Source organism: Dendrobates tinctorius, unplaced genomic scaffold (genome assembly GCF_039654945.1).
Source record: "Dendrobates tinctorius isolate UK_male_01 unplaced genomic scaffold, ASM3965494v1 ptg000075l, whole genome shotgun sequence".
NCBI lineage: Eukaryota > Metazoa > Chordata > Amphibia > Anura > Dendrobatidae > Dendrobates > Dendrobates tinctorius.
In genome coordinates this window covers 40,230,455-40,247,483 of record NW_027361743.1, presented here as the reverse complement: position 1 = coordinate 40,247,483, position 17,029 = coordinate 40,230,455, and the positions used below count along the sequence as shown (strand labels likewise).

The 17,029-nt window shown below is 45.3% G+C and overlaps 1 protein-coding gene across 2 annotated transcripts in view; it reads right to left on the bottom strand.

Annotated features, from left to right (window-relative positions):
- Positions 1-17,029, bottom strand: part of PDS5B (PDS5 cohesin associated factor B) — a 238,732-nt gene that overhangs the window by 77,774 nt on the left and 143,929 nt on the right. For both annotated transcript variants that reach the window (XM_073583194.1, XM_073583193.1), the window contains exons 21-22: positions 16,688-16,846; positions 5,339-5,407 (exon numbers count right to left, since the gene is read on the bottom strand). In XM_073583194.1, the coding sequence (XP_073439295.1) occupies positions 5,339-5,407; positions 16,688-16,846 (228 nt within the window). The remainder of the gene's footprint in view (positions 1-5,338; positions 5,408-16,687; positions 16,847-17,029) is intronic.

Genomic DNA, 17,029 nt, shown 5'->3' with positions numbered 1-17,029 from the left:
TCACAGTGCAGTACTGCTTTCACAGAGTTCACTGGGAGAAATGAGAAACTGCACCAGACTTTCTCACTATGCTAGAGGTGATCACACGGAGGTTCTCGCAGCTCAAGAGCCCGGCTGGGAACGCAGTCACAGTGACTGGCGGTAACTTCAATGACGTCATCGCTGCTCACTGATGCTGCACTTGCAGCAGCTCATTCCCCAGATCTTCTCTGCCTGGATAGTCGCATCTTGGAACTGTTCAGGTTGAAAACTATTTATCACCAGACATGGATTACGGTGTGTGACAGAATGACAGACAGGTGAGGGATATTGTTTTTATTTTTGTTTTATTACAGAATACGAGGGCTTTAGTGGAATTAGGCGTTAGGTGAGTATAACTGTGTTTGCTATTTTTAAATAAAAGAAAAGTGTGTTTTTTTATTTAAAATAAAGGACTTTATTCTGTTTATTTACAATACAACTATAGGATTAGTAATAAAGAGGTGTCTTATAGACACCTCTCCATTACTAAGCTGTGGGCTTGATGTCATCGGACGATACAAAGGCGACATCAAACCCCTCGGTTCCCTGAAAAATGCCCACAGGAAAAATGCCCACACAGAAAATTGCCAGCATGGAAAATTGCCCATTGCAGCATCACAAAGTTTAAGATCTATGATTTTTGAGGTGCAAGGTGAGAATGTTCACATGGTATGTGATAACTTGTGATTTAGTTGATCTAGTGCAAAACTGCAAAAATGAAGATCTGTGTTTGTAGCAGTCTGTCATTATCAGCAATAGATATAGTCTGCTCTCATCTCTCACTGATTGTGCCTTACTCCTCCCACCAGCCCAAAACAGCAGCACATGCAGAACCAGCAGCAGTGTAATCCAGAGGAGCTATCACTGCTATCAGTACTCACAAAAGTATCACTTATCTGTGGAGTTACATGGGACAGCAGGTCCCATCTAAAGGGCCTGTCACACTAAGCGATATCGCTAGCAATATCGCTATAATGTCACTGGTTTTTGTGACGTTACAGCGATATCGCTATGTCTGATACTTACCTCTGACCACTTCCCCGCTGGTTATCGCTGATCGCGCGAGAACGTCCTGGACTGTTTCTCGTCGTCAGCTTCCTGCTGTGACGACGAGCGACGCGGGCGGGAGGACGTCAGGATCGCCTCGTCTGACAGGTAAGTAGCGACCCCCGACCCTGCGATGTCGCTGGTAAGATCTGCCTGTGTGGCAGCTCACTAGCGACCACTTAGCGATGTACCAGCGATCCTGACCACGTCATATTGCTGGTCGGGATCGCTGGTACATCGCTAAGTGTGACAGGGCCTTTATACATTATCATCTCAGTGGGAGCCCACCAAAAGCAGGGAGCTGCTGGCAGTTGTTCCTGGAAGCCCAGAAGGCACAGCAGAAAGGTGAAATTCTGCCACTCGTACCATCTTGTGTACTTGCTGAGAATGTATGTTTTAGCAGTGGTGTAACTGGAGTCTGATGGGCCCCAGTGCCAAATTTGGACCTGCCCCCCCACACACACGTTGGTCAGATGTATGGGCCCCTGTACTGTTCTAAATTCTATAAAGGCTTATGAATTGCCCCTTTCATTATGTAGTGAAATGTCCCCCATCCTGGTATATATGCCCATCATTCTGGTGAATATGTCCGCATCCTGGTATACAGTATATGTCCCAATGCTGGTATATATGGTCCCCATCCTGGTATGTATGGTCCAAATGGTCTCCATCCTGGTATATATGCCCACTTCTTGGTATATATGTCCCCAATCCTAGTGTGTGTGTCCCCGTTCTGCCCCTAATGCATAATTAAAAACATTTTACTCACCTTTCCTCTGCTCCCACCTCACCCTGTGTCTTTTGTATCCACCGCACAGCCCGGCAGCTGACATCAGAGTGTGCGCCATTGTCATGCGCCGCTCCCTGTGACTGCACCTCCGATGTCAGCTCAGCTAACAGCCACTGCATGTGTCGCAGTGCAGCATGTATCGCAGTGCAGGGACCCGACGGGTCTCTGCAACACCATGCATGTCATCTGGATCTGCGTCTTCAGTGAGGACAGAGATCCAGCAGAAGCAGGCATCTGTACCCCCGTGCCTGCTCGTGGCCTTCATTGCTGCGACCACAGTCGTTGAACCTGTGTTTTTTTCTGTTGGTGAACCAATAGTCTTATCAATGTATGTTCCCCTCACCCTGTGTTGTCTGAGTGATGTTCTACCCATGGGGATCGAGTGCAGGCGTTCAGTGGGATGAGCCCTGGTTTTTGCGGGCTCTCGAAAGACAGCCAGGTCTGCATACAAGAGCACCCACTGACCCATGTGTCTCCATAGTGATGTCACTGACCAACACAGGAGTCGGAAGCGCCAGAGCAGCGCCGCTCTATTGATTTCAGTGGCAGTGAATCGGGTGCCTGCACTTCCTTCCCTGTTCACTTATGACTGCCAAGATTAAGGCCTCTTTCACACATCCGGCTTTTGTAATCCGGCACGATGCGGCGAAATTTTTAATAACCGGATCCAGCACCGGATCCGGTTTTGTCCCATAAACTTTCATGGTCGCCGCATCGTGCCGGATGGTTATGCACGGTTGTTGCCGGACACGGCAAAAATTAGCCGTCCGGCATCTGCAAAAAACGTTCTCTGCAACGTTTTTTGTCAGCGCCGGACCGGCTTTTTCCACAGCGCATGCCTGGACTCTGTGAATGTTAACCCCACAAGTGCCCGGCGAGAGAGAGATCTCTCTTTCGCCGGGCACTTGTGGGGTTAACACTAACAGTATCTGGGTGAAAGAGAGAGATCGCTCTGTGGGGTTAACCCCACAAGTGCCCGGCAAGAGAGAGATTCTCTCGCCTGGACACTGAGTGTTAACCCCACATGTCTCTCTCTCTCTCCACCCCCCTCTCCTCCCTTTCAGCAGCTGTCTCTCTCAGCGGCTGCCTCTCTCATCCACCGGTGTATATGTTCCTCCTGCGGCTCTTTTAAATCATGTCCGAGCCGTATCAGATGCCGCATACACATCCGGTGTCACCGCTGCAGGCCGGATCCGGCGGCCCGGCTTTTCGCCGCACGCCGCCGGACCCCACACACCGGATGTGTGAAAGTAGCCTAAGGGTGAACAGATCCTACGTAGTTATGTATCACACACACATACTGCAGGTGTAGGCAGGCATAGGATGAAAGAAAATGCAGAATGGATTAAGGGTTTCTAGGCCCATACACACCACACAGAGTGGAATTATTTTTAGCACAGTGGACTGACAGTGCTTAAGAACAGAATCTGTACTCTGGGACTAGGTATGAGTGAACCCAACCTGTAGAACCCGGAGAAGTAAGCTGGGCCCAGAGAACTGTGGTGAAATCCATTCTGCATTTTCTTTGCTGCCTATGTTGTGCTGTATTGTATTTCAATGGAGCCTATGGAAGTCAACTTGCTTTCCTTGTTGAAATTATTTCACATGTTCCAGCGCTTCCACAGCCCCATTGTTTCCAATTGGCAATCGTGTCATTCCTTTTGGTACAACCCCAGTGAACAATGGCTTTCCTGCTGTGCCAGCCAATTGTGTTTTGGTTAGTTAAAACATGCACTTTAATAGCTCAATCCCCATATTTTTTAATTTCTTTTCAATAAAAGTGTATTTTGAGTTCATCTAAAGTATTCTAGCCAGAGGAACAACAAAGTTATGATTTACTTGGGGTTTGAATATCTTGCATTTCATACTATCAATGCAGTGGTGACTTAGAAATGCCGACTGCATCGCTCTTCAAAGTGCCATTCAATTCTCAAAACAAAAGATGACAACGTAATTCAAGAACCAACAGAACATTATCATGACTCCTGCCCTCAAAAAGCAGAAGCAAATGTGCTTCTGTGCTGCAGAGCATCTCACCTATACCAGTATACTATCTCCCGTCCTGCAGAGCATTTAACCTATAATGTTATACTATTCTCTGTCCTGCAGAGCATCTCACCTAGAATTCTGTATTATTCTCCTGCCCTGCAGAGCATCTCACCTATACCTGTATACTATCCCCCTGTCCTGCAGAGCATCTTACCTATAATTGTATATTATTTTCCTGACCTGCAGAGCATCTCACCTATACCTGTATACTATCCCCCGTACTGCAGAGCATTTAACCTATAATTCTAGATTATTCTTCTGCCCTGCAGAGCATCTCATGTATACTTGCATACTATCCCCCTGTCCTGCAGAGCATGTAACCTATAGATCTATGCTACTCTGTCTTGCAGAGCATCTCACCTATAACCCGCTACTGTTTTCCAGTGGGTATTCATGTCTGTGGGCATTTTTCACATATCATGTGAAAATCCTCACCTTGCACCTCAAATATCATAGATCTGAAACTTTGTGATGATGCAATTGGCAATTTTCTATGTGGTCAGTTTTCCGTGTCGGGCAGTTTTCTTGTGGGCATTTTTCCTGAAGGCAATTTTCCTGTGGGCATTTTTCTGCTCACCAAACCCCTCATATATGAACCCCACTTGCCACCACTATCAGGCAAGTGGGAAGAGCCGAGCAAAGTGCCAGAATTATTGCACCTAATAGAAACGCCTTTATGGGTGGCAGGGCTATTTTTAAGCTGGTGGAACCAGTATCCATGGCCCCTTAGTAGGACTTTTTATTATTCTAATTATTATTTAAATAATTTAAAAACAACAGCGTGCAGACCCCTCTATTTTTGATAACCAGCCTTGCTAATGCTGTCGGTTGTAGCCCCCAGATGTCAGTTTTGCCAGGCTGGTTATCAAAAATACAGGGGAACCCAAACAGTTTTTTTTTTTTTTTAAATTATTTATTTAGAGCGCAGATGCTGGCTGATGAATACTCCCCTCAGTCGCTGTCTGCTCTCGCTGTTATTAGCGCCAACAGGTGTAGGTTGATGGGAGCAGTAGTCCCATCAGACGACATCAATGACCGGATGTCAACTTTATACCTTGGATCACAGCTGCACGCTCACGCTGTCACTTGACAGCGTGGAACCAGGGCTGTCTGACCGGTGGTAATGTTTTCACTGCCAATAAGAGGCAGTCTTTGCCGCACTGTCATGTGCATAACACTCGGTGTTTGGGGGACTAAACCCGAACAGTAACAGAGACTTCCTGGTGAAGTCTGTGCCTGATCAGTAGGTGTTCGGTACGGACCCCGAACTATACAGTCCGGGTTCGCCCATCTCTAGTTATAATCAGTTAATTGGATGATTGGAGAAAAATTAAAAAAAATAAAAATATGTACACTTCTTTTAAGATGTAACAATCACGTTATGGAGGACACAGGAGTAAAATTTCAGTTAATTTATAGGAGTTTACTCACCTTAACTAAAGTTTCCTGTGAAACTTCGTCATCAGTCACCCAGAGCTTGGTGGTTTTTCTACCTGGACTCTAATGAGAACAGCAAAATATTTAAAATATGAAAAGATATATAAAAATTATCTATTTTCTATTCAAAAACTATTCACTTCACATGCAGACAGGTACTCCCCCTCCTGAACCATGAAGGGCTGAGATAGAAATACTCATCATTCTCTGATTACACATTTCCTATAAATCCCTACATCTTATGTAGAAAAATATTTAGAATTGAGAGTCCTCAGTGGTTGATACCTTTTAATGGCTAACTGAAAAGATGGTAACAAATTGCAAAGCATTTTTATAAATTGACAGGTTTTACATTTTTTCTGGTTGTAAGGAACTACTGTGTTTTAGGCAGACCCCTAACCTAAGAAGCATCATTGTCAGAAGCTCCCTGTCCTCCCCAACAGCTGGTGGAACCTTTCCTTGGAAACAGAAAAAAATTTAAAACCTGTCCATTTATAATGACCACGGACAAGATAAAGATCCCCAATTCACATCAGGACTACAAGTTCCCAGGTACTTTCAGCTGCATCACATCTAATGTGGTGTACCAAATCATTTGTACTAAATGTACAACTGGGGGTCTGTATGTGGGGGAGACCGGGCAAAAGCTTAGAACAAGGATGAATTCTCATCACCACATAATAAGAGAAAAAAGAATGGATCTACCTGTGGCAAAACACTTGAATGCCTGATCATAGCACGATGGACATGAAATTACTGGTATTAAAAGGTAACTTCAAATCTCAGAGAGACAGAAGAGTCTGGGAGTATAAACTCATGACGACCTTTGGCACAATGCAGGAATGACTGTCACATGGACTTATGTATTTTTAAATCAATTAAAAAACAAAAAAGGAAAGCGCACATAGGGTGTATTGTCTTGAAGAACCACAATAGCAAGCAAGCCCAATCAGTTAGACTCACCTGCTGAAGTTGTGTGAGTCACAACAAACTGGGAATCACTCATAAAGGTCCGGTCGTCGCTGGTATCCCGCTGGTAGTAAATGAAACAAATCCAAAGTGGAAAAAAGAGCCGGGCTGAATAAACCGCGCTGACCAGAAAAAAACGCACCTTCGGCAGTCCATATAACAAAAAACTTCTTTAATAAGCCTACGCGTTTCGTGGCAAAACCAGCCACTTCATCAGGGCATGATGAAGTGGCTGGTTTTGCCACGAAACGCGTAGGCTTATTAAAGAAGTTTTTTATTATATGGACTGCCGAAGGTGCGTTTTTTTCTGGTCAGCGCGGTTTATTCAGCCCGGCTTTTTTTTCCCACTTTGGATTTAAATCAATTAAGGAATTTTCCCCTCAGACCTTGTGGGGGTATCACACAACACAGAACCAGACCCCAATTAGAGGACTATAAACCATTCACACTCCTTATCTATGAACTGATCCAATATTTATGACCACAACTGTTTATCACTCTCCCATAATGATAATTCTGAATATTTTTCTATCTACTGGCTAACACGGTACAAAGATATATATCTTTCATACATCTTGTGTATACGTTCTTACACTGCTACAAAATTCTTTCCAAAGGATTTACACCTCCATTAGCCTGATGTCTAAATAGTTTGCATGCTTCAAATGGAAAAAAAAGTGATGACCGTATTATGAATTGCTAAATGGGTCGATTTTTTTTTTTTTTTTTTTTTTTAGCAAGTGATTCACCAATTTACTTTTTATTCATTATTACACAGTATACTTGTTCATTTGTGGCGGATATTCAATTTATTCATGATAATAGCTAGAATCCATTGACCTGGATTTAATTCCGCACGAGTTCAGGACAGCGATTGCGCACATCCTCATAGCTATTAAAATTAAAATTTGCAGGATATGGTAAAAACCCCAAATGTCCGTCATTAACTGAAATTGTGGCATTGGTGAATGACAATTGTTTATCAGAGAAGACAATTGTTTCATCCACCAATAATACATTATCATATCTCAGGAAATGGGACAGCTGGCTATCAGTCAGACTAAACACTGTGGTCATAGAGATGTAAAAATATACGGTATAATAATCTGATATCACCCCTTCCCCTTCTTTTTCCCATAATATTTATGTTAAAATTAATATTATGTTTAACTGTCAAATGATTGAGAAAGATATTGTACCGATGTACAATGATTGTAGGCTATAATTGTTGTAAAATATGACATTATAAAATTAATAAAAAGTTTATGGTTGAAAAAGATAATAGCTAGAAAATAATAAAGATTAAAAGTGAACACCTTCTGTTCACCGAAACAGTCAGGCACAGAGTAAACATGAAAATGTCATAAGCTAAACACAGGCTCACATATAATGGGCAACACGGGGCCACGGTGGCATTTTGATTGTTGCAGCGGCTGTCAAATTAAAATGATTACTTATTGTTAGTAATAAAGCCGTTAACAATAAGCAATCAATCTGCACATTTTGTTGTAATTTATACTACTACAGCTGTAATTGTCAGGAAGCAGCTGTTCAGCAACATGCCAACCTTAATGTGTGACTGTACCCAAAGGTAATACAAGTGCTAAACATCTATAGAAAAATACCAAAATAAAACTAAAATAAACGTATATACTAAAATGTATTTTTTTTTTGTGGTGTTACACGATATAAATACAACAGAAAAACAGAAAAGGAAAATAGAAATTTTAGAAAAATTGTATAATCAATAACGCAAGTAATGAATTGCATTAAAAAGAACAATTCACCTCCAAAATCATTACTTACCTGCAGATACAGTTTAAATCACGTGTAGTCGGCTTGTTTGAGCAGCAGCTGCAGTGAGAAAATGATTTTTTTTGTGCCCATGCAGCCGCTCTTTTTCAGTCATCAGGACTGTGCAGTGAATTGTTAGTCTCCACTACATCGCTGTAGTCACTCCTTGGCACACTGACCGACAGCTTGCTCTGCACACACAGTACACATGTATGTTGCAGAGAACCTATCCTTACTATGCAATGAGTGGAGACTAACAGCTCATTGCACACACCTCATAATTGGAAGCGAGGGGATGCAGGGAGGAAATAATTTTGTCCCTGGAGCTGTTGCTCCAGTAATACAACCAAATATTTATTTGAAGGTAAATTGTGTTTGTTTTTTTTAGGATGCAACAAGTCTCATTTAAACAATTACACAATAGAACCCTATATTTACCTTAGTATGTATTTTAATGACCAGGGCCACCCTCAGGGCATTGCTGCCCTTACTGCTGTATGGGGCCCAGTGAGCAGAAGCAAATAGGGCCCACCCCCTCCATTTTTGCTTCTGCTCACCAGGTCCCAGAGAATAATAATGCAGAGAGCGCCGATGCACATCTCGGTATAGGGAGCTTTTCTGGTGCTGCACAGCCGTCAAATCAGAATGGCCGCGCAGCTACAGGGCTCCCTACGCCTTTTCTGTGACGCGTTGGTGACGGCTCCTAAGTGAGCACATCATCACATACGCGCCAGCGTGTATGTGCACCACTTGCCAGGATAGCAGAAGTGGAGCTGTCCCTGCAGGGTATCGTTTTGAGTTTTTTTCCCTAATAAAATGAATTAAATAAGTGTTGAGAGGGGGAAGCAAATAATCATGAATTGAGACTGGGAGATGGGGAACAGCAAATGGTGATGACCTGAGGGTGGGGGAGAGCAAATGAAGATGAATTGAGGGAGGTGAGAGCAAATGATTGGGGGTGAGTCCTGTTATTGTGCAATGCGGCACTGTGTAATTTTTCTTCATCTGACAGTGTAAACGTTGGTGGAAAAAGTGGGGAATGTGCTCTTGAAGCGTTGCTCTAGATAATTGTGTGTCATTTTCTGCAGAGATAAGTCCTGGCTGGAAGAAGTGATGGAGGTCTACGCTGGATGAAGAAAAGCAGAGATGAAGGATTTCAACTAGAGACGTCACTGGTGAGTCAGTGTATTACCTGGACACTTACACTATATACAAGGCTCATGTGTATTATAGTGTACTGGTAATACCGGGATCACCAGTGACATTATACACAGGAGCTATGTATATAGTGCTAGCGTACTGGTAATACCAGGATCACAAGTGACCTAACACTATATACATAGCTCCTATGTATAATGTCACTGGTGATCCCTCTACTACCTATACACTATATACAGGGCTTCCGTGTATAATGTCACTGGTGATCACTGTATTACCTGTACATTGACAATACACTATATGGCTGTGTGTCCACTGGCTGGGCCCAGTTCTTCTCAGCTCTTATCCACATGCATGTCACTTGACAAACGGTAATGTTTTAATATTACATTTAGGATTGTCCCAATTAGGGTCACTGAAGTGGTGGGATGACACTTGCATTTTTCTTCTTTTTTTTTTTAAATCAAAAACCATTAACTAAGTACTGTATATTATTTTCATGCACTATTGCTATTTACTGTAGAGTATATTTTATTAGGTTTCTGTCCTTGTTTTCTTCTGTTCAGTGGCCAGTGTGAACATACGCTTACACGCTGCATGAACACCAATTCATATCCCAGTTCATACCCTTGGGTTTTTTTTCATTATATCTTATGCACAGTGCTCCTGTGTATAATGGCACTGTTGATCACGGTATTATCTGGACACTGACACTATATACAGAGTTCCTGTTTGTAATGTAACTGGTAAGTCAATGTGTTACCTGTACAATGGCATTATACACTGTATATACTATGAACAGCGCTCCTGTGTATAATGGCACTTATGGTAATATTAGTATTGTGTTTTGCTTTGGTTTCTTTTGAAAGGTTAGTATTGTAGTATTCAGTCACTATGTGGTGGTAATATGTTGTCCTGCCATGGTGTGAAGGTATTTGTTCCTTTTATGTGGCATAATTAATCAATCATTTTACAAAATAAAAAATATACCTAAAATAGGGATTTTTGAGTACTCACCGTAAAATCCTTTTCTTCGAGCAAATCATTGGGGGACACAGACAGTGGGTGTTATGCTGCTTGCCGCTAGGAGGACACTAAGTAAACCAGTAAAAAAGTTAGCTCCTCCCCTGCAGTATATACCCTCTCGCTGGATGAGATTTCTCCAGTTCGGTGAAAAAAGCAGTAGGAGCATAAACATTCAACAATAACCAGCTACAGTGAGCCAATAGGCTAAACAGGGTGGGTGCTGTGTCCCCCAATGATTGGCTCGGAGAAAAGGATTTTACGGTGAGTACACAAAAATCCCTATTTCTCCTACGCCTCATTGGGGGACACAGACAGTGGGACGTCCTAAAGCAGTTCCTGGGTGGGGAGCATACATCTGCTAATACCCCATGTAACACTGATTTAACACTGTGGTACTGCCGATTGTAGGATGCGTCTGCTGAGAGCTGCATCCGCAGAGGCCCGAGAATGAATTTGGTAATGTTTTGTAAAAGTATGCATATTGGACCAAGTCGCAGCCTTGCAGACCTGTTCTGCCGAGGCCTGGTGCCGAATGGCCCAAGAGGCGCCCACTGAGCGGGTAGAGTGTGCCTTAATCCCTGCTGGGACAGGCGCGTTCCTGACACGGTAGGATTCCTGAATCGCCAAGCGAATCCACCTGGCTAGCTTTGCTTTTGAAGCGGCTAGACCCTTCCTATGCCCCTCTGGAAGTATGAACAGGGCATCTGACTTGCGGAAGGAAGCCGTCCGCGAGATGTATGGTCTCAGAGCCCTAACCACATGCAGGGTGTGGAGTGCCTTCTCAATGCGATGGACTGCTGCCGGACAAAAGGAAGGCAAAACAATTTCCTCATTGAGATGGAAAGAGGATACGACCTTGGGCAGGAAGGGGACGTCCTGAGAACTGCCTTGTCCTGATGAAAGTTCAGGAACGGAGGACGGCAGGAAAGGGCCGCCAATTCCGAAACTTGACTGACTGATGTAACTGCCACTAGAAAGACCACCTTCCAAGAGAAAATGGTCAGTGGCACGCCCTGCAGCGGTTCGAAAGGAGCCTCCTGTAAGGCCCCGAGAACCAGGTTAAGGTCCCATGATTCCATTGGCCTTCTATAAGGAGGCACCACATGGGAGACTCCCTGAATGAACGTCTTGACCTGAAGTTTGGTGGCAATTTTGCGTTGGAATAACACTGTCAAGGCCGAAATTTGGCCCTTGAGCGAGCTAAGCGCGAGTCCTGACTTTAATTCGGATTGAAGGAATTCCAATATGGCCGGAATAGAAAACACCAGAGGGGGATCGACCATGATCCTTGCGCCACGATAAGAATGTTTTCCAGGTGCGGTGATAGATGCGCATGGACACAGGCTTCCTAGCACTAATCATGGAGTGAATCATGTCATGAGAGAACCCAGCTTGTGCTAAAGTCCAGGATTCAATGGCCACGCCGTCAAAGACAGGGCCCCGGAGTCCTGGTGGTAAATCGGGCAATGTGAGTAGATCCATGTGATCCGGAAGTCGCCAGGGAACGTCGGCGATTAGTATCAGTTCTGCATACCATGCTCGGCTAATCTGGCGCGACTAGGATCACTGGTACTCCCTCTGTTCTGATCTTCTTGATTACCCTCGGAAGCAAGAGAGGGGGGGGGAGATGTACGGGAGCCGGAACCGGTGCCTCGACAGAAATAGGGCGTCAGCTCCGATGGCGCATGGATCGCGCGATCAGGCAATGAATCGAGGAACCTTGTTGTTTAGTCTTGAAGCCATGAGATCCACATCCGGAGTCCCCCAACGATGACAAATCTGCTGAAAGACTTCCGGATGAAGAGACCACTCTCCCGAGGCAATGCCCTGGCGACTGAGAAAATCTGCCGCCCAATTCTCTACGCCCGGGATGTGGATTGCTGAGATGGGCGAATGGTTGGTCTCTGCCCAATGGAGGATGTGACTCACTTCGTGCATGGCCATCCTGCTCCTAGTACCTCCCTGGCGGTTGATATATGCTACAGCCGTAGCGTTGTCAGATTGGATCCTGATGGGGTGACCTGCGAGGAGATGGTGGAAACGCCGTAGAGCTAAGGCCTGTTTCACACTTCCGTTTTTGTGTCCGCCAAACGGATCCGTTTCCGTTTTTTTGACGGAAACGGATGCAAACGGATCCGTTTTTAAAAAAACGGATCCGTTTTTTGACGGATCCGCAGTAACCGCTAATGGAAGTCTATGGGACAAAAAAAACGGATCCTGCAAAAAATGGCGATCCGTTTTTTAACGGAAAACAACGGATTTTGACGGATTTGAAAAAACGGAAGTGTGATACAGGCCTAATCTGATCAAACGTATCTCCAAAATGTTGATGGGGAGACGTGACTCTCGAGTTGACCAACGACCCTGTGCCGTGTGGTGACGAAAGACCGTACCCCAGCCCAGAAGACTTGCGTCGGTGGTTACTACCAACCATCTTACTGGGAGAAAAGACCTACCTTCAGTGTCCACCACTTGAGGGCTTGTCTGACCCGCAGGGACTGAAGGAACCGACGGTCCAGGGAGAACGGGTTCTTGCCCCAAGCTGACAGCAACGCGTGTTGTAAGGGACGGAGATGAAACTGTGCGAATGGGACTGCATCCATCAATGCCACCATCTTTCCGAGAACTCTCATGCTGAAACGAATGGAGTGAGAAAGCGGTCGGGATAGAATCCGCGCTGCCTGTTGTAAGGCTAGGGTCTTTTCTGGAGGGAGAATGACCAACCCACGGGAAGAGTCCAAGATCATTCCTAAAAAGGAAATCTGCTGGGCCGGTTTTGGGAAAGACTTTTCGAAGTTTAACTGCCAACCCAGGGGAGAAAGTGTATGTACCGTTATATCCACGGATTCCTTGCAGGCTGGAAGGGACGGACCATTGATGAGCAGGTCGTCCAGATACGGTAACACCACCACTCCCCGAGAGTGGAGAATGGCCATGACAGCCGCCATGACCTTGGTAAAGACCCGAGGGGCGGTGGCAAGTCAGAAGGGCAAGGCAACGAACTGGAAGTGTTCCTCGTGAATTGCAAAACAAAGGAACTGCTGGTGGGATGGGCAGCTCGGAATGTGAAGGTAAGTGTCCTTGATGTCGATGGATGCTAGGAATTCTCCTTTTCCAAGCGACAACTGATCGGATAGATTCCATTCGGAATCGCCGTACCTTGACAAACTGATTTAACAGTTTCAGATCCAGTATGGGTCGCATCGTCCCGTCCTCCTTTGGAACCACAAAAAGGTTTGAATAAAAACCTGTGAACCTTTCGTGATGAGGAACCGGAATGATGATCGTCCCTTTGCAGAGCCTGAACAGCCCAAAGGAAGGCTCTTGTCTTTTTCTTTGGGAGTGAGGACCGGAAGAAACATATTGGGGGGGGGGGGGGGGGGGGGGAGAATTCTATCTTGTATCCGGAGGACACCAGCTCCCTGACCCACCTGTCATGGACAACCGCGAGCCAGGTGTGACTGAAGGAAAGTAGGTGACCGCCTGCTTTGTCGGTGTCCACCGGAAACTGAAACAAGTCATTGCGTAGAAGATCTATGGGATCTGGCTCCCCTAGATCCAGATGCCCTTGGCCTGGGCTTCCAAGAGCGGTTAGGTCTGTTTGAGACCTGGGAGCCTCTGTCTCCGCGCGGGGACAGACTTGAACCGGAAGAGAAGGTAGTGGAGGACCAACTGGAATTGTTGCAAAAAGGACGAAAACGCGTTGGCTGTTGGCTCCGAAACGGCCAAGCAGCCTTTTGTTGAGGAAGGAATTTACTCTTTCCCCCTGTAGTATCAGAAATGAGCTGGTGTAGTTTCTCTCCAAAAAGACGACCAGTCTGATAGGGCAGGCAAGTCAACGATCTTTTAGTTGTGGCATCCGCCCGCCAGTCGCGGAGCCATAGGTCTCTTCTAATGGAGATCAAATTAGCGGCCCAAGCGGTCATTGCCTTAGTAACCCAAGTTGCCGCAAAAGATGGAAAAAGTGCCGCTCCTGAAGCTTCAAAAACTGAGCGGGCAAGGTAGTCAATTTGATGATCAGAGTGGTTTCTGACTGAGGAGCCCTCAGAAACAGATAGGAGCGTTTTAGAAGACGCGATACAGGAGGGTCCACCGAAGGGGACTGTAACCAATCTTTCATTAGGTCTGGAGCAAAAGGGTATTTAGCCTCAATAGACTTTTGCCCTGTGAACCACTTATGTAGCCGATCCCTATGTTTCTGGACAATGTCCTTAAACTCCGGATGGCTGGTAAATAACCTGCGTACACGCTTGGTCCTCTTAAATGAGATAGCGTGTGCTGGAGCGGGAATATTTTCCTCATCCAACTCCAGAATCCTGATGACTGATTCTATAAGAGAATCAAGCGACTCTTGGTCAGTTGGAGGATTCTGATGGGCTGACGTGTCAGATTCGAATTCAGAGTCATGATCGCTGCGAACAATAGGAGAGGGAGAGCGAGAGACAGAACTCGCCGATGCTGAAGCGCAAGCGTGACTAGGGGACGCGTCATGGGTCCGCTTCTTAGCCTGACCATCCCTTGAGCGAGTACGCCCCCTGCTGATGGACGGTTCCCCGCCGTCGCCAGAGCCCTGCTCGGGCGGTAAAGATGCTTTCTGACTTAAAGAGGCTTCCCGGAGGCAGTCTATGGCCTGGGTCAGTGACTCCACCGACCGTGACAGGGACGCAGCCCACTCAGGGGGGCTAAATGCAGGAAGCCCTGCAGCAGCGGCGTTTGAGTGCAGGCTGGGTCGCAGTCCATGCATAACGGATTAGTCTGGGCACGGCAGCCTTGCAAGTGGTATACACGATAAAAAACGCAGTGAGCTTCTTAGTCTGGTCTGCAGGAAAAGTGCCGGTAAGGGGTTAAGCTTTGTTCTGAGGGCAGATGCTGCTTACCCCGATCCTGTGCTGTGCCCCCGGGAGGAATAGCGGTGGCCCTGTGGTGTCACCCGGAGCCCGGCAGAGTGCGCGCCTCACAGCCCGTTTCCAGAGCAGGCTGAGGTAAATGTCATGGCCCCCGAGACCAGGATTGCAACCTCTCGTAAGGGACGAAAGGCATCAAGGCGTGGGGGCGGGGGCGCTAGCGTGGGCGGTGCCTCTCCTATATACTGACAAGCTCCTTACCTTAGAGAGATCATTCTCCTCAATGCCTAAAGCACCATCGTCCTTTCTGATAGATGCCTATAAGCTCTACACAATCTATATACCACACGTAACTGAAGAAGGTCACATTGAGCGAAACGTTTTTTTTCGTGTACTACAATAAACCGCCTTACAAATACCTTTAAGTTGAGTGCTAGGTTCATATTTGTTGTGTCCCCCAATGAGGCATAGGAGAAAAGAGTATTAGATATTTAATAAATGCTTAATAGGTTACAGTAAAGTAGGGCCCTGCCAAAAGAGTGACTTGTCTAACTTGTCATGGTGGCAGGTGTAAAATCTTTTAGCCAAATTAGAAGAAACGAAGTTAATTTCTTCATGGTAGCCGTACTTTCAATGCAGTGGCCAAACACCTTTAGAACACCGTTAACCTGCAGATTAACCCCTCATCAGGAGGATAATAGCGTTTAGGGACTTGACAGGTTTGTTTTAAGTGGTCTAAGGTCCCATTCACATATCTTATTTTTGAATTATTTGGATACCACACAAGACACATTAAAGTCTATAGGATACGTGCACTCCTAAGTCCGATTCAAGGACCAAAAATTTGGGAAATAAACAGACCACAACAGTCACAGGCTGGAAACCAGTAAGGCCTCTTTCACACTTCAGTCTTTTGATGTCAGTTCCAAACCGTCAAAGTGTGAAAAAAAGATCCGTTGCAGATTTGCAAATAAACTGATGCACCGGGCCGTTTTTTTGGACGGACCCGTCGTAGCAAGTGTACGGAATTTAAAGGAACAGAATATGAGAGAGAGAGAGAGAGAGAGAGAGAGAAAAATATTTTCTTTTGTGCCAGAACGGCTTTAGGGGTTAACTTTAATGAATGGAAATTCTTCCAGGCATGCTCAGTTTAAAAAAAGCGGAATCCGTTGACGGAATGCGTCATTTGACGGCTTTCAACGGATCTGCCACCCATAGGCTTCCATTCTAGCCAATGGCGTACTGTGAAGGATCCGTTGCAATCCGTCATTTCAACGCAGACAAAAAACGTTACAATGTCCGTTGGCGGACGCTAAAATTCCGATGGATCCGTCAAATAACAGATGCAACGGACGAGCATCCATCACAATCCGCCGCTAATGCAAGTCTATGAGAAGAAAACGGATTCCGCAAAAAAAAAAAAACGGATCCGTTTTTTTCAGGGCGGATTTCGACTGACATCAAAAAAACTGAAGTGTGAAAGAGTTCTTAGTAGTCATCCTATAGTTATCATAGTGGATCAAGAAGTATACATACAAAATAAAAAACTTACTCTATCTGTCATTAACAAGTCCTTTACCACAAAGTTTGCTACCATGGACTTGAGAGGACCCGCAAACTGATCAGGCGCCTGCTGTGCTATGTGACCAATGGTTATGAGGGATATAACGAGCTGCTCCGGATTACTGGGGTCGAGGCTTTTGTGTAATGGCTAAAGAGGGAAATAAAAGGTAAGGAAACCTCAGTAAAATCACAGAACATGAGAAGTACCAGCACAAAGTCAAGAAAATTTCATGTATATAAACTCAGAGATACATATCAGAAAATACAGAGAAAAAAGGAGTTTACCATATACAATAAAAAATAAGTATTTATTAATACAAAAGTTCATCAA